Below are 27041 nucleotides of genomic sequence, written 5' to 3' on the forward strand. Positions count from 1 at the left end.
TAGAATTTGTTTAGCTTCTTGGATGTTTATACTCAGCAGACTTCGGAAGTTTTCAGTCGTTATCTCTTCAAATATTCTCTCTGCATCTTTCTCTCTTCTCCTCTGAACTCCAATAATGCATCTGCTGGTCCCCTGGAATCCTATAAGTCCCTTAGGCTGTTCACCTTTCCTCAATTTTTGTGTGTTCCTCAGACTAGATAATTTCCATCACCCTATCTTTAAGTCTGCTGATTCTTTCTTCTGTCTTCTCAAATCTGTCTTTGAATCCTCCAGAGCATTTTTTGTTTCAATTATTGTACTTTTCATCTCCAGAATTTTTTAGTTTCTTTTAAATTTTTCTACCTTTTATTGATGCTTCCATTTTTCTTCACACATCACTTTTCTTTCTCTACAACTTTCCTTAATTCTTTAAGAATCTATAAGATTTAAAGACTGTCCAGTATATCTGCCATTTAGGTCTTTTCCAAAGACAGTTTCTGTTGATTTATTATTTTCTTTTGAATGGATCATTCTTTTCCGTTTCTTTGTATGCCTTCTGATTTTTTTGTTTAACACTGTCCATTTGAATCTATCTAGTAACATGTTACCTCTGGAAAGCAGATTCTCCCCTTTCCCCAGTATTTGCTCTTTTTGTTACCAGTTGCTGTGTTTGGTGTTTTTTTTTTTTTTTTTTTGATTGTTGCAGGCTATCTCTGTACTGAGAATTAGTCTTAGCTGTAAACTTAAGGTCTTCTCAGGTCTTTTTTAAGCCTTCCCTGGACATGCAGAGTGACTTTCTAATTTTTTCCTTATATGTAGCTGTTTTTGAATGTCCTAGTCTTTAATGCCCAGGTCCCAAAAGGAGAAAAAGTAAAAATTAAAGGGGTATGGCAAGTGGGTATCAGTCCATCAAATTCTCTGGAAATCACTTCAGTCAGAGAGGAAGGGACTTGAAACTACGAGAGGAGATACAACAATGCTTGCCTGCCTCTCTGTCTGCACCTGTGATCAGAAGCCATGATCAGCAATCAGAGCAGAGATCCTCAATATCTGAGGACATGGTCCACTTTGTCCATCCTGTCTTCCACAAGCTATAGGCAAGCTGCTCTAGGAACATGTACACAGCACCTGCCATGTGGCTGGGGATGGGGGTGGGAAGCTACTGTGCTAAGAGTGGAAGTTGACCAAAATTAACTGCCAGGTCTTTTCCTGAAAGTTGCAAGCCTTCAAAAGACCTCAAGAGTTCAAGAACAGTTTCATTAGACAGATTATGCAAGTGCAATTGTTGTCCAGGTGGAGAGATTGATTTCTGGTGTTATCTACACTGTCACCTTCCCCAAATTTGCACTGTTCTTGCAACAGGGAATAAGGGCTTAAAAATGAGAGGAAGGAGTAGTCATAGAAACAGAAAGATGAGAGCAAAATATCACAAAAGAAAACTTCAGTGTCTTCATCTTGGTTCACCACCTCAATTATCATCATTAGAAAGCACTAAATAATAATTTTCAACTTAGATGAGGTCAATCTTGCTAATGTCAAGGGTAATATATGAAAACATTATAGCATTCAGAATTAAACCTTGAGACTGTTTCTGGATTACAACTAATTAGAATAATTTATAGCATCTTTCCCACCATACCAACTGCAGTTTCATAAACATTGATTCATGAATACTTAACACTTCATCTGGGAAGGTCCTATTGATATCAGTGTCATCAATTCAAAGACAGCTACTGAAAAATCAGGATCAGGGCAAGATTTAGTAAGCTTAAGTCTCATTCAATTTTAGTATATTCTTCAATTTATTTTAAGAATAATTAACAAATTCAAGGAATAATAGATGACAGCTTTAGGAATAAGGATATAACTAGAAAGTTTTTTGTTATGTGGGTTGTAAAAAAATAAGTTTTTGTTATGTAAAAAACATGGGTCAATTAAAATTAAACCTGCCATAGTAAATGCAACTATCAGTGTCAAAATGGAAAATAAAGATGGGGGAGTCCTTGCAAATTAATGTATAAACTCAATAGAAAGAAAAAGTACATTTCCCAAGTCTAACTGCAATAAATATACACTTCTTGCACTCTGATGGCTGAACAGAAAACATGTATCTCAGAGTTACCACTAACCAGCCAAAGTTCTCACAACCCCCTGGGATCAAGTGTCCAAATTCCTTCTTCATTAAGCTCTGTCATACTAATAAAATTTGTTGTTTTACATTCAACATACATCCACCCATTATCAATGCCAAGAAGGTTAAGAAAGGAAAGCAAACATAAATATCACATTTACTAATGAAGATAGACACCTGTTTCTTAGGGTTCCATGGGAATGACTCTAGAACAGGCTCCAGTTCCAGTTCAGGTCCTGGGTTTGGCTCTGGCTTTCTTTGTGATAGCATGCCTAGAGTACGCTCTACTGCTGGTTCCAGATCCAGCCCTGCTCAAGCAGTGACTCTAACTTCGGGCTTAGCTCTGGCTCCCTGTGCCAGTCTGGGCTTCCCCTCTAATGATTCCAGTTCTGGCTCTAGTGGTTGTTTTAGCTCATCCACTTGTCTCTTAGAGACCACAATGAGTCTATGTTTCAGGTATTTCCTCTGTTCCTGAAAATTAACTTCCTCCTATAATAGCACCCAAAAGCCTCATCCCTCGGGCTTCAGGAGTGGCGGAAGTACTGCAGGTTCTCAGGTAAGTTCTCCTCAAAGAGGTTGTTAGTAGTTGATGACTTCAGCTAGCAAGAATGACAGGAGTACGTTCCTGGTGCAGGGCTGCACTTCATCATCATTCAACCAGGAGCAGATAATGCCCCCTTCCAATGATTCACTGAAGTGCAGCAGAAAGGTGCCAGAGATGGTCTTCAGAAGCTGGCATCCCTGGCAGTACTGGAAAAGAACTGCTGATTCTAGGGGTCTGAACTGATCAGACTGAACCAAAGAATCAAGAACCAGGCAATCAAGAGTACGTTCACATTAGAAATAATCATCAAAGAGAAGGTGTCTGTTTTCAGCTCCTGCTTCAGATCCTGGTAGTTGTATCCGACCATGAAGCTGATAATGCGCACTTCCTGTTGCACCCAGCAGTCCCCTACTGTTGCCCTTTCCAGAACCACCTGAACATTGCTCCGGAGTCAGGGAGCCAAAGACCAAATTAAAACCTGACTCTGCTTCTTCTTGGGGCACAAAGTTTTCTGGTTTGAAGTCAGAATGTTGAACTTCTATAAACTTTGTACAACTGGTCATCAACATCTGTGGGTTCCACCTATTCAGATTCAAGAATATTCAGAGGAGAAAAATTCCAGAAAAGTTCAAAAAGCAAACTTGGATTTCCCTTGTGCTAGCAACTATTCACCTAGCATTTACATTGCATTAGGTATCATAAGTAATCTAGAGATGATTTAAAGTATACAGGAGGATGTGTGTAGGTTATGTGCAAATACCACACCATTTTATATAAGGGACTTGAGCCTTCGAGGATTTTGGCATCCTAAGGAATCAATCCCCATGAATAGCAAGGGATGACTATAATTGAGGAAGATTACTGTCAGTGGAGACTTCTGCAGTCAGTGACCCACAGCCTTCCTGGAATCTCTTCAGCAGCCTTGTTTGAACAGTAAACTTCCTCCCAGCCTTGAGGATGAGGGGCCAGTGGGGAATTGTGCATGGCTGGGTTTCTACCAAAAAGGCTTTGTGGAACAGACATAAAAGCAACTCTCTCTATGGGACCTTTCACAGGTCTGCCCCTTGGGTCAGAGGGTCGTCCTGATATATAACTGAGCAACTCAATTCCATCAGCTTCTTCAGGTGAAACAACAGCTTAGCTGTGAACATTTCTCCAGCTGATCCAGCCAATGGTCCAGGGGCACTGCACTGCAGGCCTTGTGCTGCTGAACATTCCATGCCTCCAACTTCAACAGCAATACTTTAATTAGGGTAACTGGCCCAGTAGTCCTTTGGAGGCATCCAACACCTCCTTACTCCTTTAGACCAGTTCACGGAGAATTTCCTGAAAAAGTTGCTGCTGTCTGGTCTGATAGGGGTCCAAAAAGGGTATCCTCACTGGGTCTGGCTCTTACATTGGAGGCAAAAGACATCCTGCTGGCATTTCAGTTGGCTGATGGATTTTACCAGTTTCTCCATCAAGCCCTTAATTCCAGGGTCCAGGATTCAATCTCATGCTGCTGGCTTTCCACAGGTTCTTTGAGGTCTTCCTCTCCTTGCTTCGACTGAGCCCTTTGAGCCTGGAGCAGAATTAAAGAGATCAAAGATCATCTCAGCCGATTAGGTATGGCCCCAAGAAAGGCCAGAATGTCCCAACAGAATTTTTGCAAGTTGGGCTGTAGTAACAAATACGCAAGGTCCTGGCTGCAGTGGCTACACTCATAGTTCAGTTGGTTTAAGAAGTGGAAGAACAGCATGTTAGCCTTGGAATCATCATTGTCCAGTAACAATATGAAGAGAGAGAAATCAAGACACATGAATCACACAGTTGACTGATAAGCACTGGTTTCAAGTGGGATTAGGAAATTCTAATAGTTAGTTAGGTTTCATAAAAAGTGAAACCTAAGAAAGTGAAGAGGAACTGAAAAGCCTCTTGATGAAAGTGAAAGAGAGTGAAAAAGCTGATTTAAAACTCAACATTCAAAATACAAAGATCATGGCATCCAGTCCCATCATTTCATGGCAAATAGATGGGGAAACAATGAAAACAGTGACAGACTTTACTTTCTTGGGCTTCAAAATCATTGCAGATGATGACTACAGCCATGAAATTAAAATACGCTTGCTCCTTGCAAGAAAAGCTATGACCAACCTAGACAGCATATTAAAAACAACAGATATTACTTTGTTGACAAAGGTCCATATAATCAAAACTATGGTTTTTCCAGTAGTCAGGTGGGAGTTGGACTATAAAAAAAGCTGTGTGCCAAAGAATTGATGCTTTTGAACTGTGGTGTTGGAAAACTCTTGAGAGTCCCTTGGATTGCAAGGAGATCAAAGCAGTCAATCCTAAAGGAAATCAGTCCTGAATATTCATTGGAAGAACTGATGCTGAAGCTGAAACTCCAATACTCTGGCTACCTGATGTGAAAGAATGACTCACTGGAAAAGACCCTGATTCTGGGAAAGACTGAAGGCAGGAGGAGAAGGGGATGACAGAAGATGAGATGGTTGGATGGCATCACCAACTCGATGGACGTGAGTTTGAGCAAGCTCTGGGAGTTGGTGATGAGCAAGGAAGCCTGGTCCATGGGGTCACAAAGAGTGGAATATGACTGAGCGACTCAACTGAACTAAAGTTAGGTTTCATAACACAATCAAGGTATTATTTCTAGAAGGTAATGTTGTGTGTATAAATCCCTGTAGATAAAAATTTGTAAACATGTTTTCATAGTCTCACTAAATTTTTTTTTTTTAATTCTAGTCCTAAATAGTTCTGAAATCTATAAAATAGTTCTGAAATCTATGGTGAAATTACAGATTTCTCAGGAGTAAATATTTTCCAGTTAACCCAACAGTTGGAATCTGGTGCTATGTAGCTTTGCAAAATATAAACATTTATATTTATTTATTTAAAGAATAGAGTCTATATCTAGATTCTGTCCTTGGAGATTCTGACTCAGTCCAAATTGAGATATTTGGTATCTGATGATCACTGTTCTAGTGGAAAAGGAATACAGTGAAAAAGTATCAAGTCTCCTCAAAGTCTCTGAAATTATTAGGCTTTAGAGCTAGAAGGAATCATTAACATCAAATCTAAATTCTGTTTTACAGTTAAAGAAACCAAATTCACAACTATCTGCAAAGTGCCTCTCTCTGGATCTTCAGATGCTCAGTCAACTTTGCTAGTTTCTAACTGGCCCACTGGGCAATTTTTGAGTTTGATTTCCTTTAATTTCCTTGGTGGTGACACCAACCAAATTCCTAAAGATAGTCTCTTTGCTGCTTTCTAAAAATTATAACATAAAACAAGCAGTTATGCAGTAGAGGAAACAGAAAAAAACATTTTCAAGGACTGGGAGTTGGATAAGAAAAATAGTGAGGTTTAGTTTCCTGGTTTATCATATTCAAAAGATAAAAAGTCTTCAAGGTTGTACTAATTTTTGTTGCACTTTGAACATAAAGTAAAATTTAAGGCAAATGTCAGTATAATGGACATTTCCAAATTTCTGTTGTGTTACTATATACCCAAGTACATACTTATACTGCTCCTAAATATTCCCTTATTCGTTGAGAATAATTCACTTTCATTTTTCATGCTCGCCAAAGTCTTAAATAACTGAGATACACATTTGCTACTGCAAAGGACAAATTTAAGTTACAGACAGGAAGCTTGCTTTTAAAGAGTTTATTTTGATACAGGGGCTTCAAATACACATTGACACTAAAATTACTTTGCTAGTAATATATGGCCACATCTTAAGTTACATGACACAATTAACATGGCAAGAGAAAAATGCCTCAGTAAACCTAGACTGATTGTAGTTGGCAAGTATGATTCTAACTGCAAGTTTCTCATAACTCCAGGACATACCAAATATGAAAGAAAATAAATGCTTTTATTACTGGTAAGCACAAAAAATTAATTATCCTTAATATTAAAACTGAAAGATGGACATCCACCATCCTAAACATCATAAACTATTGCAAGCTTTCAAAAACAAAAAGCAAAATCTCCATCTATTCATTATAATTTTGTATTTCAGTAATAAAGTTTGATCTTAAAAAGATATTTGACGTGTCTTTTCTTCTAAGAAATAAAGGCACCAAAAACTTCGATCTCTAACCCATTCCTACCGATACCCACCCTTCCCCTCCCTTCCTTGCACTTATTACAACCACCCTCTGGAAAAAATACCCATGGCTCTCTAAACTTTTTGAAAATATTCTACTTCAGTGAAGCAAGATACCAGAGCTGACTGACTAGTTTTCCAGTATGTATGTGCACATGTGCAGTAACTTTATATATCCAAATATATCATGGGACTAAGTAAGATTTCTTAAGAAAAATAAGGAAAGACTGAGAAATAAGTTCAGAAAAATTTAATAATTCATGAATTTTAATATAAATACCCAATTTTAGCAAACTTTACCACCTACTTAATTTAACAGTAAGCAGCCTTAGCTTTATACAAAAATAAAAGTTGAGAAATGTAAATAATTTACCTACTTCAAAAGACGGAATGCCTTACTGGGGGTCCACTTTACAAAAACAATGTAGGCTACCTTTCATGACACTTGTCCATACTTTGAGAATTACTGCTTTATACTGCTCCTGAATTCACCTCTATAGGTATCAACATACACCAGTAATTTATAACTATTTTTAGGTCATGGATCCTCCCTCCAGAAAAGTACACACACACACACACACACACACACACAATTTTACAGAAGATTTCAGAGTTTGCAGATATTCAGAAGTCTATATATGATTTAACACGTTCTACTCAAGACTATTTTATATAATTATCTGGACCATATCCTTTCTAAATTTCAGGGGTTTACCAAATGATATTAGGACAGAAGAATATGATTCAGGCAGTGCCTACTTCCATTCTGTTAAATAAATAAGGCACTCTCATTATGCCTTCAGTCTATTAGAGCTTATATTTGACTTTCAATACAAATATAGCTGCATATAGTTTTTAAAAATACACCTTTTCCTTCAATGTGATAAAATGGACAAATTTCTAGAGAAATTTTCTTTTCACCATTTCTTTAGCTTATCCTCTACTGCCACCAATCTGTGGTTTAGGGAAGGTTTTGCTTAAGCCTTCCCTGGGATTAATAGTACATCCATTATATTTATCCTGAGGTATAAGCCTTAAGTACTAGAGATCTTCCAAGGTCAAACTACATACCGTTATGGCATAGTTTAACTGATTTAGTTTGATTCATGCTAGAGTTTTTAATTCATGTTAGAGTCTTAAATTTCGCCTCTTCTAGATTAAGAAATGGCAGAGTGAAAGAATGAGCTTGGGCTTAAAACTGACTGAGACTTTTGGTCAGAATCTGGTCTATCACTTACTTGTGGAGGATACTGGTAAATTACCTAAACTCTCTGAGATTTAGTATTCTTGCCAGCAGTAAGATAACAATGATGTCTACCACACAGAACTACTAAATGAACACAGAAGACATCAAATTTTTATTCAACTTTCTTTCTACCTAAATCTAAAGCTGAACATCTCAATTCCTTCAATGGTGTCTTCTCTGAGTCACAATATCAAGTCATAAACTTGACTTGCGTGATCTGCACATTCCATAATCTGTCCCCCCAAGGTAAGCAGACCTATACACTGTCCTGGGCATATAGCAGCCATTTAGCTACTACTGCCCTGTCTAAGTCTTCAGTTGGTGCACAAGTAGTACCTCAATGTAAATAAAGGTATTTCAAAGCCCTGAACTTAAAAACAGAATATCTAGTCCTTAAGCATCACTACTGCATGGCTCCCTTATTTCCCCTTAACTACATTTTTATTCATCATTTCAAAATAACTAATAGAGAAACAGCGTATCCACAGTCAAAACCCAATCTGACTGATATACTCTCAAACCCATAATAATGGAGGGATGTGTGTGAAGAACAAATGATACACACCCTCTAATTAATTATTCATTTAAGTGATACAGGAATAAGACATAGAAAATTTCACTTACTAACATTAATGTGTATCAAGGGACCATGTTGGGGTTCAGTAATGATTAGTAGCTATGATATTCTTAATATTTATAATCTGCCTTAATTACACGTGAGAAAAGTACATTTCAGTTTAATGTCAATCTATAAATTTTCAAGTTTTGCTTTCTTGAAATTCTTCTAAAACTGCTGCTCACTACACAGAAATGCCAAGAAAAGAAAAGGGGCCATTCTTTTTGTCCCTAAAAGTTTAATTCTCAACTCAAATAAGAAAAATGTTCTCTCTCTGGGGTAGGACCACAGAAAGAGTTGTACTGCTCTTCATTCTAACTTGGCAGGTCTTCCCTGAGGGAAGAAGAAAACTTGTTTACAAATTCATCCCTACCTGTACCCTGTATGGTGACAAGGTACAAGTGGAGACCAAAGCAGATGTTCAGTAATATTGACAGTCAAACTTACTCTCTGTCAGGGGTTGGCAAGCAAAGAAAACAAGCTATAGGAGCTTGCCAAACAAAACAAAACACCGATAACTCTATGTAGCCTGGGCCATCAATTGTCCTTAACAAATCCTGGGGCGGGGACGGGGGGTGCCTTGCATTAAATAAACAAACAAAAAAAACTCTTCTCCCTCTCTCAAAAATCCTTCACTTATCATGTACTTATGTTAAGCAAAGGTAATCATGTCAAAATTTATTCTGGTCCCAGCTGAAGTTCAATTGCACTGATTTTGGGCAAAGTTACTAAATGGGTATACTGTTTCAATTCCCCCCTTTTCTTTTTTCCCCTACAACTTGTGGTTGCTATGACACTCCTCTCCTGTAATTGAAACAATTATAAATGTGCTCTGCTATACTTTATATGAAGGCAAAGTTAATAAAATATTAGTAAATCTATATTAATAAGTCATCACAAAAACATAAGTTAAAGACAGCTAACTACTGTTAGAATGCTGAAAAGACATGCTGGTAAATTTCAATTTTCACTTCTAATATAAAGAAAAAAGCCCAATAAATTAAAAATAATAAGGTGTTTTCATATTGTGATTATACCACTTTCTGACACTGTTGCTTAATTTTTAGTTCCTAGAAATTCTTAGACAGGAAGAGGTGATGGTAGGAGATTTGATTTAAAAATGCAGGGAACAGACCAAAAAAAACTTTCTTGAGCGACACAGAAGACTTAAATATTTTGAAACAAATAGACTTGGTCAACTAACGGGAGAAGCTAGCCTATATACTGCACAGAAAACACTTAAAATACACCAATAAAACATGGCAAAGAGATATGAATTCACGGTGCATAAGAAGTTCAGTATATTAATCAAAAACAAATTAAAATGAAAGATTTTATCAAATTTGGCAAATGTGCAGGAAAAAAATACTTAATTCAAGGAAATACTCATAAACATTGACTTAGCAGTTCTAAGATCATCAAAACTATAACCAAAATGTTTACATGAAAAAATATTTATCACAGTGTTATAAATAATAGCACCAAAATGAAAGTAAGATAATATACACCAGCAGGAGATTGGTTTAATAAATGTGCAATACTCACATATAATGGAATACTACACAGTCATAAAAATTATGTTTTCATAACATGGGAAAGTATTCATAATAATGGGTATTAAATTTTAAAATGTAACAAACCAATGCGATTTTCTGCATATATACATTCACAGAAAGGAAAAGGACTACAAGGAAACACACACTGCAAGGAAGATACACCAAATCATTTTAGTGAAAACGTCTGAGTATTGAGATCACATACAATATTTACTTTCTTCTTTATGCATTTGTATATTTTTCAGCTCTCCTTCAATAGCAACATTACTTTTATATTCAGGGAATAACAGATGCTGTCACAAAGAGATCATCTAAATTTTACATTTCTGCTCTGCATTCTCTTAGGGGCTATAAACCCAGAACATGACTTTAATTAGAATGACAACACTTTTAATGAGAATAAAGACGTGTATTTAAAAGCATCTGAAATAAATTTTTACTACAAATTCTTACATAATGTACTACAGAGTTAGCAACCAATGAGGTAAATAACAGCATAGGTTCTTAATAAAATAAACATAGGGGTGGGTACAAAAAGATCAATGGAAAGGGTCAAAGTTTAGCAACCCCCAAAGATTTTAGACTTAACTTTTATACTTAGCTTTGATAAAATAAATTTCATGTAGTTTATTATATAATAATTTTATGTTTTGCTCTATGGTCACCTATATATTTATATATATATATATATATATGTACATATGTGTGTGCAAATAAAAGGAAGTTTTTAAATTTGAATTGCGTTTATAAATAATCTTCACTATCAAAGTGAATAAACTTAACAAGGACTTCCAAGAATTTAAATATAAGAATAAGTTTTGAAGAAACTGACTCTAACAACAATCCATGTGGTTATTATTAGCTATGCTTAAAAATGGCCCTTACATTATTCTAATGCTAAACAGATATGGGACTGTAATAGGACTATGTAATACCCAGACCTTTAAAGCATCATTTAAACAAATTCAACTTTGGAATAAATTTTTTAAAAAAGAAAACTGACCTATTTGATTACAGCTATTTACTTTAGATGAATTCACTTTATAAAAGTTAGACTTACCAAATTTACAAAAAAAAAAAAAAGATCCAAACACAAACATAAGATATATTCAGAATAAAGTGTAACCCCCATTTATCATTTTTATTAATCATATCATTTTCTGACAGGCCAAACCCAAATACAATCCAAGATGTGACGATCACCATATCAGAATGAGATTCGATACATAAAATTATAAATTTGTTTAAACATGAACAGAATATAGGTCTATGCAAAAACAAGTTGTCTCCAAGATGAAAAAGATCTGTATATGGGATACCCTCCTCACTCAGAGGACATAAGACTTTGGTGATTCCTGAGACAAGACAAACATGAATACTTGTATCCCCAACACAAAATGCTTCAGATTAATAACCCTCTGTCCCTTTTACAGTATTTTGTGCCACCCCCCCCCCCGCCCCACACCCCACACCCGACACCCCACCATTACATCAGGAAGGAAACCTCCATTAGGTGACAAGAGCCTTTTAATAACCCACATCTCTTAATTTCCCTTTTTATAAAGGAGAGTGTTCCTGGGGCTCAGGGTAGTCTGCAAATCAATGCAAAGGGGAAGCATCGAGAGGCTCATCTGAAGTATTACCAGGGAGCAGCAGGCAGCAAATATTCAAACCCAGAAATTGTGACTCAACATTTCCTACAGTACAACAATTCTGCACAAATGACAGACACTGTCAAGAAGGATCCTGCCTGAAAAAGATGCAGAATGAAAAGAAAAGAATGACAGACAAGAAGGTTAAGGTATTTGATTACACTAGTATCGGTACTTACGTATCATACCTCTGCAGTGGTGTCACTTTGTTCTTATTCTTATCAACTGAACCCGTAGACAGTTGAAGGAAATTGGGGTTTAATTTATATAATTCCTGAAGGAGTTTCTGTTCATATTCTTGGTGTTTACCCGCCTAGTGAAAGAAGAAATTAAAACTGCAGTGGGACTCACAAAGTGGCTGGTATAAAATGCTGATGTACTTTCTGAATTATTAAAGCTATCCTAAATAAAATACATAAGGATTTGTCACAGTGTCAGAGAAACCTGTGAGGAAGATGTCACAGGAACTTCTAGACCAATGAAAGTTTCAACAAAACTACAGGAGACATATTCCATTAATTAAGCACATCTTCAACCACTTTATGTGGAGAAAAAACATATTAATGGACAACATTTTTGCTAGCTTAAAAAACTAGAGGGGCCCTTTTAAATTTACTTCCCCATCTTTCCACAAAAGAATTAAGTTTTCTAACAGGTCATTACAGAATTTTCTGAAGATCACTGGAAAATCAATCTCTCTTTTTAGAAGAGATTAACACTAAAAGTAACTCAGAGATGAAGGATTTTACTATATTTTTCATTATCCTAAGACTAAGTAACACATTTACATAAAAATGAATATATTTAAACGTTGGACCAGAAGATGGCAATTTAGAGCCAGCCGCTTTGTTTTTGTAAATAAAGTTTGAAGGGAACAGTAATGCTCATTCATTTACATATTATCTATGACCTTGTTGGTGCTACAACAGCAAATTTGAGTAGTTGTTACAGAGACCACATGACCAGAAAAACTAAAACACTGACTAACTGTCCCTTTACAGAAAAAGTTTGCCAATCCCTGCCCTATACATGACAAAGAGAGCTCTGTATTTCTGGAGTTGGTAGCTGTCTATCAAAATGCAGTGTTACAAACATGATGGAAGAAATTAAACAACTGACTGTGCAACTAGTCACACGCAAAAATAAATTACAATGAAATTACACCAAATAACTTTCTATTCTTTGCATGTATATTATGACTGCAAGGACATTTTTACTTACCTTCAGGGTTGTTAATTATTTTTAAAGTGTGATCTAAAGAGATGTTATGGGAAAACCAAAACCAGAACAGATCAAAACAAAAACAAAGCAATAAAAACAAGGGCAGTATCATGTGATCCAGCAAAACTGTCTCATATATATTGCACAATGCATTGTTCCCTGTTCTGAGAGGGCTCTTGCCTGTTCAACTATACAAATATTTCATATGGTACTGAATTTTGAGTTATGCAGTAACAAGGAAAGACCTAGTTTTTGCCATGATATAATTTGTTCGTTTCCTTTCTACACTGAAAAAATGTTTTAATGAAGAAACGCCTTTTCAAAGTAATTTTAAACTCAAAGAGAGAGATGAATACAGGTCAACAACATGAAATGAATTTTAAACTGTTAAGAAAAAACACAGTTTAGATGTGGATTTTACATCTTTAAAATAAAAAATCCTTGAAAATTCTTTCTGCAAGCAATACTTCAGGAGATATTATGGCTTTCATTAGCCACAAAGAGCTCAAACTGGTATTCAAATGGTTTAACAGGGGCAGTTTACAGAGACAGGTTAAACAGCATTACAAATAAATTCCAATGGACTGCCCATCCATTTTCTTTTACTTTTTAATAATACTTAAGTGAGATCAACTGGGGCTTAGAAACTCCTTGACAGATATTTTATTGTAATAATACCCGTAAGTAAAGCATAGTTCTCATTAGTCAAAATACAGCATGAAATGGCTCAACCTTAGATTTCATCCAAGAAAGTTTCATTCAAAAGAAGAAAAAAAGTCAAGAACCATTTACTGGATAAGCAAGAAACAAGTAAGTCATCTGTCCCCATTAAATATCACAGAGAACTTAGTTTTGGGGTTTGGTTTTTTTTTTAAGCTCTTTTTTTTTTTTTTTGACATGGACCATTTTTAAAGTCCTTACTGAATTTGTTACAATATTTATTGTTTGTTTTTTTTCCCTGTGAGGCATGTGAGATCTTAGCTCCCCAACCAGGGATCGAACCTACAGCACCTGTGTTGGAAGGTGAAGTCTTAACCACTGGACCACCTGGAAAGTCTCTTAACACTGCTTCTGGATCATAAAGACCATACATACTGTAAAGAAATTCCAATGTGTTTATTATAATGTGATTTAATCAGTAATAACTCCAAGTCAAAAGGGTAATATTTCATTCCATTTAACAATCTGCTCTGAAAGGAGCCCCTCCTAGACTGTCTCTAGTTTGACCTGGAGAATGAAAGGCAATAGTCAATGCTCCCCCACCTTCTAAAGGAGAAGTATTCCTGCAAAGTCCACAGCAACAATCTGAAGTCTTCACCTATAATGGGGAAGTGCAGCATTGTGCTTTGGCATATGCTCATTTAATATGCCGTATGGTCAATATTTTTACTTGTAAAGGCAAGTTTATACTACAAATTGAAAGAAGACAGGAGAACAGGAAATGTAAAAAAGAATACAGGATAATAAGCCTTCAATTCACCCTTTACAGGACACTGACTCAGTGGACACTTGCATGGGTAGAATCATTTTATAAAAACAATTAAGCTTTTCAGTGGCACTTAACAGAGTATTATTTTCTAGCACACTTGCAGAGATGGCAGAGGGGAACCTCATATTTACAATACTCCACTTGGCTTTAGTTTTGCCTACATTTTCAAAACTTAGGGGACCACAGATGCATTTTTTATTATAACAATGTCCTGCAGAACTGATATTCCATAGAACAACCACATATTTGGAAAAAGCTAATTTAAAGTAATAACAGTTTAATAAAAATAAAATTCTTAGTTTTTGCTTTTGCAATTTTAAGTTATATAGAAAAATACTTCCTTTGCTGCAAAGTTGATAACTCATATTACTTTACTACCTGCATTTCCTCTTTTGTGAAGCTGGCCGCCTCATCCCCCAGTTCATGTAGGTACATGCAGTCAGGCTTTGGACACTGCATATTCTTTAAGAAGTAACTGCAGTATTTTGTTGTACCTAGAGATGCCTGCAGGAAGAGGAGGGAAGAAGGAAAAAGACCCAAAACGTAAACTGACACCAGAATGAGAATTTCTGTATCTAGTGTTTTCAAATGAGGCAAAGACACAATAAAACAAAGTATGGCTGTGAATGCTAGAGAATTCAACTATTATTAGCAGAATTTATTAAATATGATGATCATTTGAAAGATTCAAAAAAAAACAAAAACAAAAAAACCCCTCCATCTATGGTTTCCAGAGCTTGAGCACCCAAATCCTTTCCCTAGAAATCAGGAGAGTAGGAAGGCAAAATCTGTTCAATGTTTTAAGCGGTTAGGCACATAAGACAAATTCCTTTTTCTAATTATGCCATCCTTCTTTCAACTTACTTGAAGCATTGCTTGGTGGGACCCTTCACTCAAGCCTGAACTTATCAATGTCCAAATATTTAAGGACAACAAATTGGAACCATCATCTATTTCGTAAAGAAGAATAAATCCATTTTCACAAAGGAAAATACGTGTAAATACAGGAGATTTTTTTCTTTAGGATTAATCCCCTAATAAGGTATGTGTTTACTTCTACCTGGTAGAACAGGACCCTAACAGGTAAGTGATAAGCAAATTAGCTGTCATAGGTTAGAATGGATACCTATGAAGCACTCTTTAAATAAGACTCCTTCATTAATATGTAACAGCTATGTTCATCTGTACTTACTACATGTTATCTCTTCCCCCTTAAAAAAAAAAAAAACCCAGAGGACCATATTACCTTAAGTGTTCTGCCATCCACCACCACATTGTTAACACACTGTATGGCTCTGAGAGCATCTTCCGACCGTATATAGGTTACATAAGCACTGGCACTTGGACCCTAAAGTGAAAAGCCACTGTTGTTAGAATCAAATTCAACAAAAACTCAAAAAAAAAAAAAAATTAACATGCAACCTGCCAAAGGAATTCTAAAGGCCTTTACTACCACTATCTTTAATAATAATGACAATGATTAGAAGTAGTAGTAGCTTATATTAAGCTATATACTAGCCCATCTTAAGATAATCATACTTAACGAATTTTATCTGATTTTAAGCAGACTAAAATATATATGAATGAAATATCTTTGGCTTGGTAATTTTCTTATAAAAGTCATCTGACAAGCTTGTCAACATTATAAAAAAAAACAAACTTTGAAAATTAGATTTGAAAAAATAAGATGTGAAGACAGTGTCAAACTATGTTCTCAGAACAAATGGAATCTTTAAGAGTACTCTAGCTGCTAATATCAGCATAACAAAAATGCTCTATTAAGTTCACAATATCTGAAAATATTAATTAGAAATCACTATATAATTTAACTGGTTGATTATAGACTCAATTCCCCCTCCCCTTCAAACCATCACTAAATCTCTGTTACTACTTCCCTCTTAATATTATCAATTCACTGTTAAGTTTTGAAAGGATCAAAGAAACACCAAAAAATCCCCCCACCCTACCAATAGAGGTCACTATATGGTGTAAATGCTTGACCATCAAGCTTTCTAATCACAGAAACCAAGTTTTCCTTCTGAACAGCCCAGGTCAAGCCCTGACCGTAGGGAGGAAAGGTAAAAATCCCTATAGTTAGTTACCTGTGAGCCTGCATATGATGTGCTATTATTGATGACAACTTTATGTATTTTACCAAACTTCCCAAAATATTCTGGTCGTTTTAAAACCTATAAAAGAAGAAGAAATAAGGTATAAACTTTCCCCACTTCATCAACTTTATCCTTATAATGGGGACATGCACCATGCCTCTTCAGTGAAAAGAAAATAATTGTTAAAGTTTTCCAATAAATGTGACTACTTACTGATTACAATTTGTGTGGTTAACTTAACTGCAGGAAATCATCAACAAAAATCTAAAAGCTATTCTTTACTGACCCACTGAATAGAAACTGAGACTAAGTCTCACATTACTACATTCTAACATGTACACCAATAATCTATGGGATCTTAATTTGACAGTATTCTTAAACACAGAACAGATCAACTATCTTAACCACACTTTCATTAATAGATGATCCTTATAAGGTCTCAGAACAATGACCAAGATTATGTATTTTTTTAAATTTTCTATTAAATTTTAATTGCATAAGTAACATATATCTTTTAAAATAAAAACAATAACAGTTTTAAAATAATAGAACAGCAATTAGATGGACTCAGATATTTTCGTATCTTAAATGATGGTTAAACAAACTCAAAAACAGACACAAGTAGAGACAGTTTTACTCATAAATCTATTGTACATAAAATACTGTGTATTATATTAAAGCACTGTTTATAAGCTACAAATTCCAAATACGGTAACAGAATGTTTTTCAAACTTTCATGCTTTATGATTTATTACTCAGTGTGTGTCAACAAATTTTCCTTATGTCAATTTCACCATTTTTCAATTGTCTTCTGTGTTTTTCTCTCTTTCCCTGATAAATAATGAATGAATTTTTCTCTATTACCTGGTTATTTCTTGGTGGTCATTTTCCCTCATACTTATGTCATCTCCTTTACTCTGTGATCACTACATGCATTCATTTAGCTTGTCCTGCAAACTAACTTAATCCTCTCCCCCAGGATTTGCAACTACCTCAAAATTAAACTGTTCTTTTCCAAAATTTACCTACAGACCTACGTAGTATTTATTTATAGGTTTAAAATTCAACATTCAAAAAATGAGTATCATGACATCCGGTCCCATCACTTCATGGCGAATAGGAAAAGTGGAAACAATGTCAGATTTTAATTTCTCAGGCTAGAAAAATCACTGCAGATGCTGACTGTGGCCATGAAATTAAAAGATACTTGCTCCTTGGAAGAAAAGCTATGACAAATCTAGACAGCTAATTAAAAAGCAGAGACATCATTTTACCAACAAAGGTCCATATAGTCAAAACTGTGGTTTTTCCAGTAGTCATGTACGGATATGAGAGCTGGACCATAAAGAAGGCTGAGTGCCAAAGACTTAATGCTTTCGAAGTTGTGGTGCTAGAGAAGACTCTTGAGTGTCTTGGACTGCAAGAAGATCAAACAGTCAATCTAAAGGAAACCAACTATGAATATTCATTAGACAGACTGATGCTGAAGCCAAAGCTCCAATATTCTGGTCACTTGATGCGAAGAGCCAGCTCATTTGAAAAGATTCTGATGTTGGGAGATACTGAAGGGAGGTGGAGAAGGGGGCAACAGAAGATGAGATGGTTGGATGACATCGCTGACACAATAGACATGAGTTTGAGCAAACCCCAAGAGATAGTGAAGGACAGGAAAGCCTGGCGTGCTGCAGTCTATGGGGTTGCAAAGAGTTGGACACAACTTAACGACTAAACAACAACCTATAGACCCACTATTCCTACAATCTTTCCAAATAGCAAGCTATATCTCAACTGAAGCTTTCTGCACGTATCTGTTCAAGTGTGTGCAAAGTATCTTCTCCAAATACTCTTATTTGATAATTCTCGCATACTTAACATCTTAGCTAATATACTCTACATCTGACAGAACCAAAGTTTTGTGAAACAGTCTGCGGCTGGGGTGTCATGAATTCTTAACAGTTTTCAACTTGATTAATATAATTTTTTTAACTTACTTTATTTTAGGTTTTTATAAGTATAGGGTTATTATGTTTTCTGCAGCCAATATTAATGGATTAGAAGGTGCAGTGACTACACTGACTTTCAATCTTTTTTCCACCCAAATCTTCTGAAGGATATGACATTTAGAGTGCTCTTGGGTTGTTCAAAGAGTCTTAGGATAGAGGTTATGGGAAGAGTATGTATCTTGAAAAACTTTCTGGCCAGTGGAGAACAGAACTGCATTCAATATTCCAGCTGGATGTGTACCAATTCAGCAAAAGGCCTCAGCCAAAAGACTTGCTTCAAGGGACTCAGCCTGGTCAAAGGTTGTGCTGCATCAGCATCTCATATCACATCCAAGTTTATGGAAGTACTTCTCAATGAAGGCAGCATCAGGGGATGCTGGAACGTAATGTCAAAGCAACTGGGAGACACTACTGGCGCTCAGTGGGTGAGAGCCAGGGACAGCTTATAGCACTCAGGCTAGCCCTGCACCACAAAGAACCATCCTACACAACTTTTGAATGTTCTACAAGACATTCATCTAGCCAAGATGCTTGTTTATAATTAAGTGAATCTAGAAACAAATCATAAACATAAAGCACTTTCCCACAGTTTCAACACATGTTGGATTTAAAAGCAAACACTATGTAATTAAGGGACAACTGCAAATGCTTTGTTTGAAATTTTACTAAGAGTTCTTCAGAAAAATCACACACATCATTAACTCTTCATGGCACCCGTGCTGTCAGCACATACATCTGTAACAATCTGCACTTTTAGTTGTCATATTCACAGTGATTCTACAAGCAGATGCAAGCTCCTATTTCATAACGTACTGGGAAAAAAAGTACTTTACAAACTTATATACACACACAAACCATTTGAGGATCCAGCTGAAATACTTATTTCAGCCCCTGAGAGTTTACACCGTAAGCTCCCAGGTGATACTAATGCTAGTAGCCCAGAGGCCACACCCTGAGTAGCGGTACCAAGTATTTACATGTAGAAACAGCCTTCTTATACTTTAATTTCTCCCGCATTTTTTCAAATTATGTATCTACCTAGACAAATTATATTATCAAGAAGTCATTTCATGAAACTCAAAGGGTGTTACAAAATACTATTTTTTAAAAAAAACGTGGATACTGGGTCTGAAAAGGTTAGACTGACTTATGGAAATAAATTCTGGCCAATAATTGAGCAATACTTTCATAAAAAACATTAAGACTTGTATATAATTACAGTGAGCGGCCAGAATAGTATTTCCAAAGCACAAATCTCTCCATGTCATTCTGTTCTTAAGATTAGTCCATAGCTTCCCATTGTCTTTAAGATACAGTGCAAACTCGTTAGCATGTTTTAAAAGCCCTTCGTTATCCCTTACCACTTACCTCCTCAGCCTCATCTCTCACCATTTCACTCAATTTTCCAGCCAAACAAATCATTTGAAGACCAAGCTTTTTTTTTTTTTTAATCCAGAAGCACTTGTATAATCCCTATGCCTGAATTGGAAAAGACTCTTGAGAGTCCCCTGGACTGCAAGGAGATCCAACCAGTCCATTCTAAAGGAGATCAGCCCTGGGTGTTCTTTGGAAGGAATGATGCTAAAGCTGAAACTCCAGTTCTTTGGCCACCTCATGCGAAGAGTTGACTCATTGGAAAAGACTCTGATGCTGGGAGAGATTGGGGGCAGGAGGAGAAGGGGACGACAGAGGATGAGATGGCTGGATGGCATTACTGACTCGATGGACGTGAGTCTGAGTGAACGCTGGGAGATGGTGATGGACAGGGAGGCCTGGTGTGCTGCGATTCATGGGGTCGAAAAGAGTCAGACACGACTGATCAACTGAACTGACTGAAGCATTTTATACCAAAGATAGCTAGGAAGTACATACCTTCCCCGCCGCCCCCACAGTCAGGTGCCATCTCTTGTGCCTCCACAACACACAGCACTTCTAACAGTATATAGCTGCTTTTATAAATAAACAGGGGCAACCTTTTATTGGTTTATGTTCAGTGTCTCAGACAGTGCCTGGCACAGTGCAGGTACTCAATAGATGCTTATGGAATAATTAAACTCTGTTAGCATCGGAGAAGGAAATGGCAACCCACTCCAGTATTCTTGCCTGGAGAATCCTAGGGACGGCGGAGCCTGGTGGGCTGCCATTTATGGGGTCTCACAGAGTCGGACACGACTGAAGTGACTTAGCAGCAGCAGCACTGAACACGGAGAAGGCAATAGCACCCCACTCCAGTACTCTTTTGCCTGGAAAATCCCATGGACGGAGGAGTTTGGCAGGCTTCAGTCCATGGGGTTGCTAAGAGTCAGCCACGACTGAGCGACCTCACTTTCACTTTTCACTTTCTGCATTGGAGAAGGAAATGGCAGCCCACTCCAGCGTTCTTGCCCAGAGAATCCCAGGGATGGGGAAGCCTGGTGGGCTGCCATCTATGGGGTCGAGCAGAGTACGACACGACTGAAGCAACTTAGCAGCAGCAGCATTGAACAAAAAGAATAATACATGTGTAAAACACTGGTGGGCCTTACTGTATTAGGAAATGATCTATGGGTGGTAAAAACAGCCCGCCCAGGCAAGGGAAACTCAAGTAATTTCAATGTTCTATATTAAGTTGCACAATCGAGGTTCTATCTAAACATAAGTCAACTAGCAAAACAGTAAATAAAAAAAGTAAAGAGTATGGGTAGTAGGCAGAACACCCTGCATATAACCACATTACCTATATATTCAAAGTCCTATATTTACTTCACAGTGAGTCAACTTGAGTACTAACTACTATATAAAAGGTTATATGATAGAATTATAAATGCCCAATGACATACCTAATGTGTAAAATGTCTTCCTATACTTTGGGAACACAAATGTTCATGGACATGTCATAGAAAATAAAAAATGTAGTGACAGATGGAAAAATGAATAGACAAATGTGTGGATGAAGGAACCATATACACCACTGGTGTAAAATACATTGGAATAGGAATTCTAAGACCAGGGAGGTGGGGTGCGGGGTGAGGGAATGAGGGTGGTTTCTAGTCCTGGGTCTGCTATGAAACAGCTAAGTGATCCTAGGCAAGTCACTCAACTTCTCTATGCCTCAGTTTCCCATTTGTAAAAGAAAATGGTTATGTTTTTAAAGTCTTTCAGTTCCTCAAACAAGCAGCTCTTTCATGCCACCATACACCTGGGACACTTCTGCCCTTATTTGCTACCCAGCTAATCCCTAGTCATTTTTAATCATCCTTTCCTCAGGGAGGCTTTTCGTGGATCTCTGCACTAGCTAAATTACCTATGTTTATATGTTCTCAAAAAGCCCTGTATCTCCCTATTTATAAATACTCAGCACACTTACAAGTACTTAATTCTGTCTTCTCCACTGTCTATAAGCTTTTAAGGGTAGAGACTGTGTCTGGCCTGCTAAACCATTTCATCTCCAACATCAAAGTACCTAACAGACTGTAAGTATTCAAGAGCTAATTTACAGAACAAATGAATAAGGTTCTGACAAATTGAAATTTTTAGGATTTAGGAGATGTTTACTCTAAGCATTATCTCTAACTACCACATCTTCTAAGATAGGTTTTTTTCCTATTAAGTGATAAATGGATACATTTGACCATCAATCTTGGTATGAAGTTGTCAGATATACAAAAATTATTTTCAAAATAAGCTTTAAATTTTCCTAAATATTCCTATTCTGCTAATCAGAATTCAGCCAAATATCAAATTGTTCAGCATCCAAAAATAAGTAAATGAAAGGGATCTTCTTTGACTAAAAGTTACCCTAACAATTTGAAACTTGGTGATTTCTAATGAAGTGTTCCAATCTGAAAGAGTCAGGCAGTTACATTTAAAAAAAATTTTAAGGTATTATTTAGAAGTAGTAGGCTTTAATAACTAAAACACTAACCTTTGGTTTTCTTAGGGTTTCAAGAGAAACAAATGAGAGAAACTAATGTTTAAGAAAATTCACTGTCCTCTTACCAAGCAACAGTGCTTTCAAAAGTATAAAACCAAGACAGTGATTTTTTAGGTATATTTACATTCATGATAAAGTATTCTCTTTCACGAGTCATTCCCTAGATTCATTTCTTTCTGTGTAATAGTTCTTCAGATTAATCTTGCTGACATTGTGTCATTTGAAATGAATATAAATCTCTGTACATAAGTAAAAACAAACTACAGATCTAAGTCACATCTCTAAGAAGAAGCAGAAACCTGTAAACCAAACATCAGACTGAGGCTATGGCTTCATTTTTATCCAGCATCTGGGTGCTGCTCGGTAAGCCTCCAGTACCACAAGCAACTGGATTTTGTATTAATAAAACCAAGCACATCCATATCCAAGAGTTGTTAAATCAAAATTAAAATTTCATTAATTTACTGGCATAGCAGGGAGTTCCTTGGTGGCCTAGTGGTTAGGATTGCACACTTTCACTGCCATGGCCTAGGTTCAATCCCCGGTCAAGGGAACTGAGATCCCACAAGGTACATGAACGCCACCCCTCAAAAATTCTTTTTTACTGGAGTAGCAGCTTCAGAAAAGCAAACACAGATTCTAATCAATAAGATTAGCAGGAATAAATGCTGCTAAGTCATTTCAGTCGTGTCTGACTCTGTGCGACCCCATAGACGGCAGCCCACCAGGCTCCCCCGTCCCTGGGATTCTCCAGGCAAGAACACTGGAGTGGGTTGCCATTTCCTTCTCCAACGCATGAAAGTGAAAAGTGAAAGGGAAGTCGCTGAGTCGTGTCCGACTCCTAGTGACCCCATGGACTGCAGCCCTCTAGGCTCCTCCGTCCATGGGATTTTCCAGGCAAGAGTACTGGAGTGGGGTGCCAAGGAATAAATAGAGGTAGGTAAATTAAAAACTTGCTTAGGCAAGAAATGTTCTCTGGTTGGAAAAAAGTATTGTTTAAAGAGGGAGACAGAAGCACTGATACAAAGTTGTGGCAGCGTTCAAGAGTGAAACGGGATTCTGCCTGTCTGGGGAGTTAAATGCTATATGATTTAGGAAAAAGGGAGAACTGGCTGCTGAGGTTAAATCACAGGCCTAAAATGAGCTCCTTCCTTATCATTTATTACAGATATGAACTCCAGGTCCACCCCTTTGGCTTTGGAAAACCTCGTCTCTTGAAGATCGTTGTAGTAGTCCACTAGTGCCAGCATTGTGGACCTAGACCCTAGTGATTCGTGAGCTGCCTCCACAATTACTACCCATGACAGAGACTTCTTAGTAAGGTCGCCCTGATGTTCTCCTCTACAGATCTTGAAGCCCTTCACAGCCTCAATACATAGTTAACTAATCAGCAATAAATATTTCTTATTCTTTCTAAACTGATTTTTACAAAATCAATTTTTAGACGCCTTATTATTTCCTCCTTCTGGGGCCGTTAGCCCTCTTAGACCAGTTCAAAGATTGCCGCCTCCCTAAGCATATTCACTATAATCCTTCCTCTGATTGCTGCCATCCTGAGCATTACTATAAACCCTTCTCAAGGAGGACTTCCGACAGATCCCTCAAATCCAGCTCTCTCCAACTTAAGTGAACATTCTGGCTCCCATTCAGTTTTTATTTGCCTTCCCAACAATCTAGTCAGCATCTCCTCATGTATCAGGAACTAAACATTAGCAGACACGTATGCAAGGGCATTAAGGAAAGTAATGAGTTCAACATTACTCTAATAAGCCTGGTGGAGGAAGGAGAGAAGAGTTATGTAATAAATAAACAAAAGGGTTAAGACCTCCCCTGCTTTCAATGAATCACAAAGAACCTCAACCACTGTTTCCCTCTGAATTCTCTCTCCTTCCCCAAAGTTGGCTTAAAATGAATGAATAAAGAACGATGACACAGTAGAGTAACAATTCTATCACTGTTTTATAATCAAGGTTCACCACTTCAGTGTGATTTTTAAAAAAATACAGATCTCTGGTGGGTTCATGAAAGTACATCTCCACTGTTGATCCTTAATACAGCTACAGAAAAGAGGAAAGAAACAGAGCAGTCCTGTCACATGAGCCTTAAGAGCACAACAGAGACACTATCCAACTTCCACAGACTATGAGCACTGAAGGGGACGTCAGAGATCTAATTCAACTGCCCAGTTTCACAACTGAAGAAAATGAGCCAAGAAAGATTAAGACACTGGCCTAAGATCACAACTGGTCACTGGTTTCTTAGTGATTATTAAAAAATTATTTCCCATTATCTTCTAAGTTTTAGAATTTTCAGGTAAATCCTGCCATCGGGCAGGGCCAGCTATTATTTCCAAATAAACAAAAAGAAAAAATGCCAAGTTGAGGAAGAAAAGAGAAGACAACTTACCTCTGGGTCTGCTAGGCGCTGAGACAGACCTACAACAAAGACGAGGTTTTTTTGTACAACACGTACACTAGCCAAATGTTTGCGATTTTCTGATATTTTCTGTTTTCTCTCATTTTGTTTCTGTTTTTTCTCATTCTTTATCCTTTGCAGTTCTTCCTGGGAGAGTGGTTTATAAACTGCTGGGTCTTCTGGATATGGCTTCAGGCATAAAACAAACACAGAGTTAGCATTAAATGAACAGAAAACTATGAATAAATAATTTTCAAATGCTGGATGACGTGTATGCACTTATTTGCTACATCTCCCTTTTTCTGAATCTTCTAATCTTCTAAACTTTTTATTTAATAAAAGTTAAATGTTACATAAGAGTGTTTTTAAATACTTTTTAAACCACTTTTAGTGCTGAAACTTAAAATATCACCAAAGATTCTAAAATTTTAAAAACCAACCTGGTATTACCAACAATGCCTAGTACACAGTTTACAGAAAAATTAAGCTTTTAAGGTACTATGTAAGGGGCAAAGAGTACAAAATATCATCTAAATATGGATTTATTGTATTACAATCAAGAAATATTTAATGAAAACGTACTATGTGTTTGAAGATTAATGAAGTACTTATTCTTTAATAGGTAGACATTTCCTGTCAAAGGAGATGGGCAAATAAACAATACACAGATACTATGGCTCAGGAGTTTGAACTTAGCTTCAGCACTTATTATCCACATGGCTTTAGACAAGTCAATAGAACTCTATGTCTCCATATCCATGTAAGTAAAATGAAAATCATCTTAAAGGCTGGTGTAAAAATAACACTCGTAAAGCAATCATTGTAACTGGCCCACAGTAATCCCTCAATAAATACCGGCAATTACACCACTGTAATGTTCTTCTCTCTCATCATTACAATTTTGTTTTCATTCCTCCTGCTAATGCCAAGACTACCAACAGCCTGAATGAGAGCTGCAAACTGGCTTTGAATCTTGGATTTTTCTTTACTGAGAGACCTTGGCTAAGTTATGTAATTTGTCTGCCTCGGTCTTCCATAAAATGGGAATCATAGTACTTTATTCAGAGGGTTTCTGTGAGAATTTTAAAAAGGCAACACACTTATAAAATGATTAAAACTATGTCCTGCACAGAAGCATTCAATAAACCAGTTATTATTTCAGCTGGCCTTCTATATCTGCAGGTTCCACATCCTCAGATTCAACCAAATGAAATTATTTGGGGGGAAAAAATTCTAGAAAAATAGTTCCAAAAACCAAAATTTGAATTTGTCATGCACCTAGCAACTATTTACATAGCATTTACATTGTATTTACAACTATTTATACATCATTTACATTAGATATTGGAGACTATACATAATCTAGAGATGATTTAAATTACATGGGTGGATGTGTGTAAGTTACACACAAACACTATGCTATTTTATATGAGGGACCTGACCATCCACGGATTTTGGTATCTGTGCAAGTGGCATAGAGGGGGCTGTTCCTAGAAAAAAATCCCTAGAAAAAAAAATTAAAAAAAAAAAACTTCTTAATCTTAACATATTTGTGAATCTGCATCTCTGTTGTTAGGAAGAATTAAATAAATTGTTTCAGATAATAGAAATCTGGTAATTTAACCTAAACACAAATGAAAAATATACAAAATTTTATTAGTCTCAACCTGTCTACAGGTTTCATAAAAAGCTGGTAAAGCACACATTCTATGATGGTTCCTCCTCCACACACACCACCATTAAATACCTACTCTACAAATCCGATAGAAAATTAATCATATGGTACAATAAGATGAGGAAAGAAGCTAGATTAAAGATGGGAGATGAAAACACATAACTTGAACAGCTGCAGAAAAACACTATGACTCACAAAACTAGTAACCTTAGTACTAAAAATGAATATAAAGAAAAATACATCTGGTCTACTTTTTGACTGAAACAGATAATGTTAAACCTAATATTCTAGGAATACAGGATCAAATAAAAAGCTATAAGCAAAAAATTTTTCTTTAAAATTTTCTACTCCATGTTACAAACTAATGCTTCTGGAG

At 36.5% G+C, this 27041-nt stretch overlaps 1 protein-coding gene across 10 annotated transcripts in view; it reads right to left on the reverse strand.

Annotated features, from left to right (window-relative positions):
• The window catches only part of CNOT4 (CCR4-NOT transcription complex subunit 4), a 153702-nt gene that overhangs the window by 41720 nt on the left and 84941 nt on the right, over window positions 1–27041 (reverse strand). For 7 of the 10 annotated variants that reach the window (XM_061414809.1, XM_061414813.1, XM_061414807.1 and 4 more), the window contains 5 exons: window positions 24982–25179; window positions 16651–16737; window positions 15795–15896; window positions 14927–15052; window positions 12018–12151 (listed from right to left, as the gene is read on the reverse strand). In XM_061414809.1, the coding sequence (XP_061270793.1) occupies window positions 12018–12151; window positions 14927–15052; window positions 15795–15896; window positions 16651–16737; window positions 24982–25179 (647 nt within the window). The remainder of the gene's footprint in view (window positions 1–12017; window positions 12152–14926; window positions 15053–15794; window positions 15897–16650; window positions 16738–24981; window positions 25180–27041) is intronic. The other 3 variants (XM_061414814.1, XM_061414812.1, XM_061414817.1) reach the window with 1 other exon arrangement.

This window comes from Bos javanicus, chromosome 4, assembly GCF_032452875.1.
Source record: "Bos javanicus breed banteng chromosome 4, ARS-OSU_banteng_1.0, whole genome shotgun sequence".
NCBI classification, from domain to species: Eukaryota; Metazoa; Chordata; class Mammalia; order Artiodactyla; family Bovidae; genus Bos; species Bos javanicus.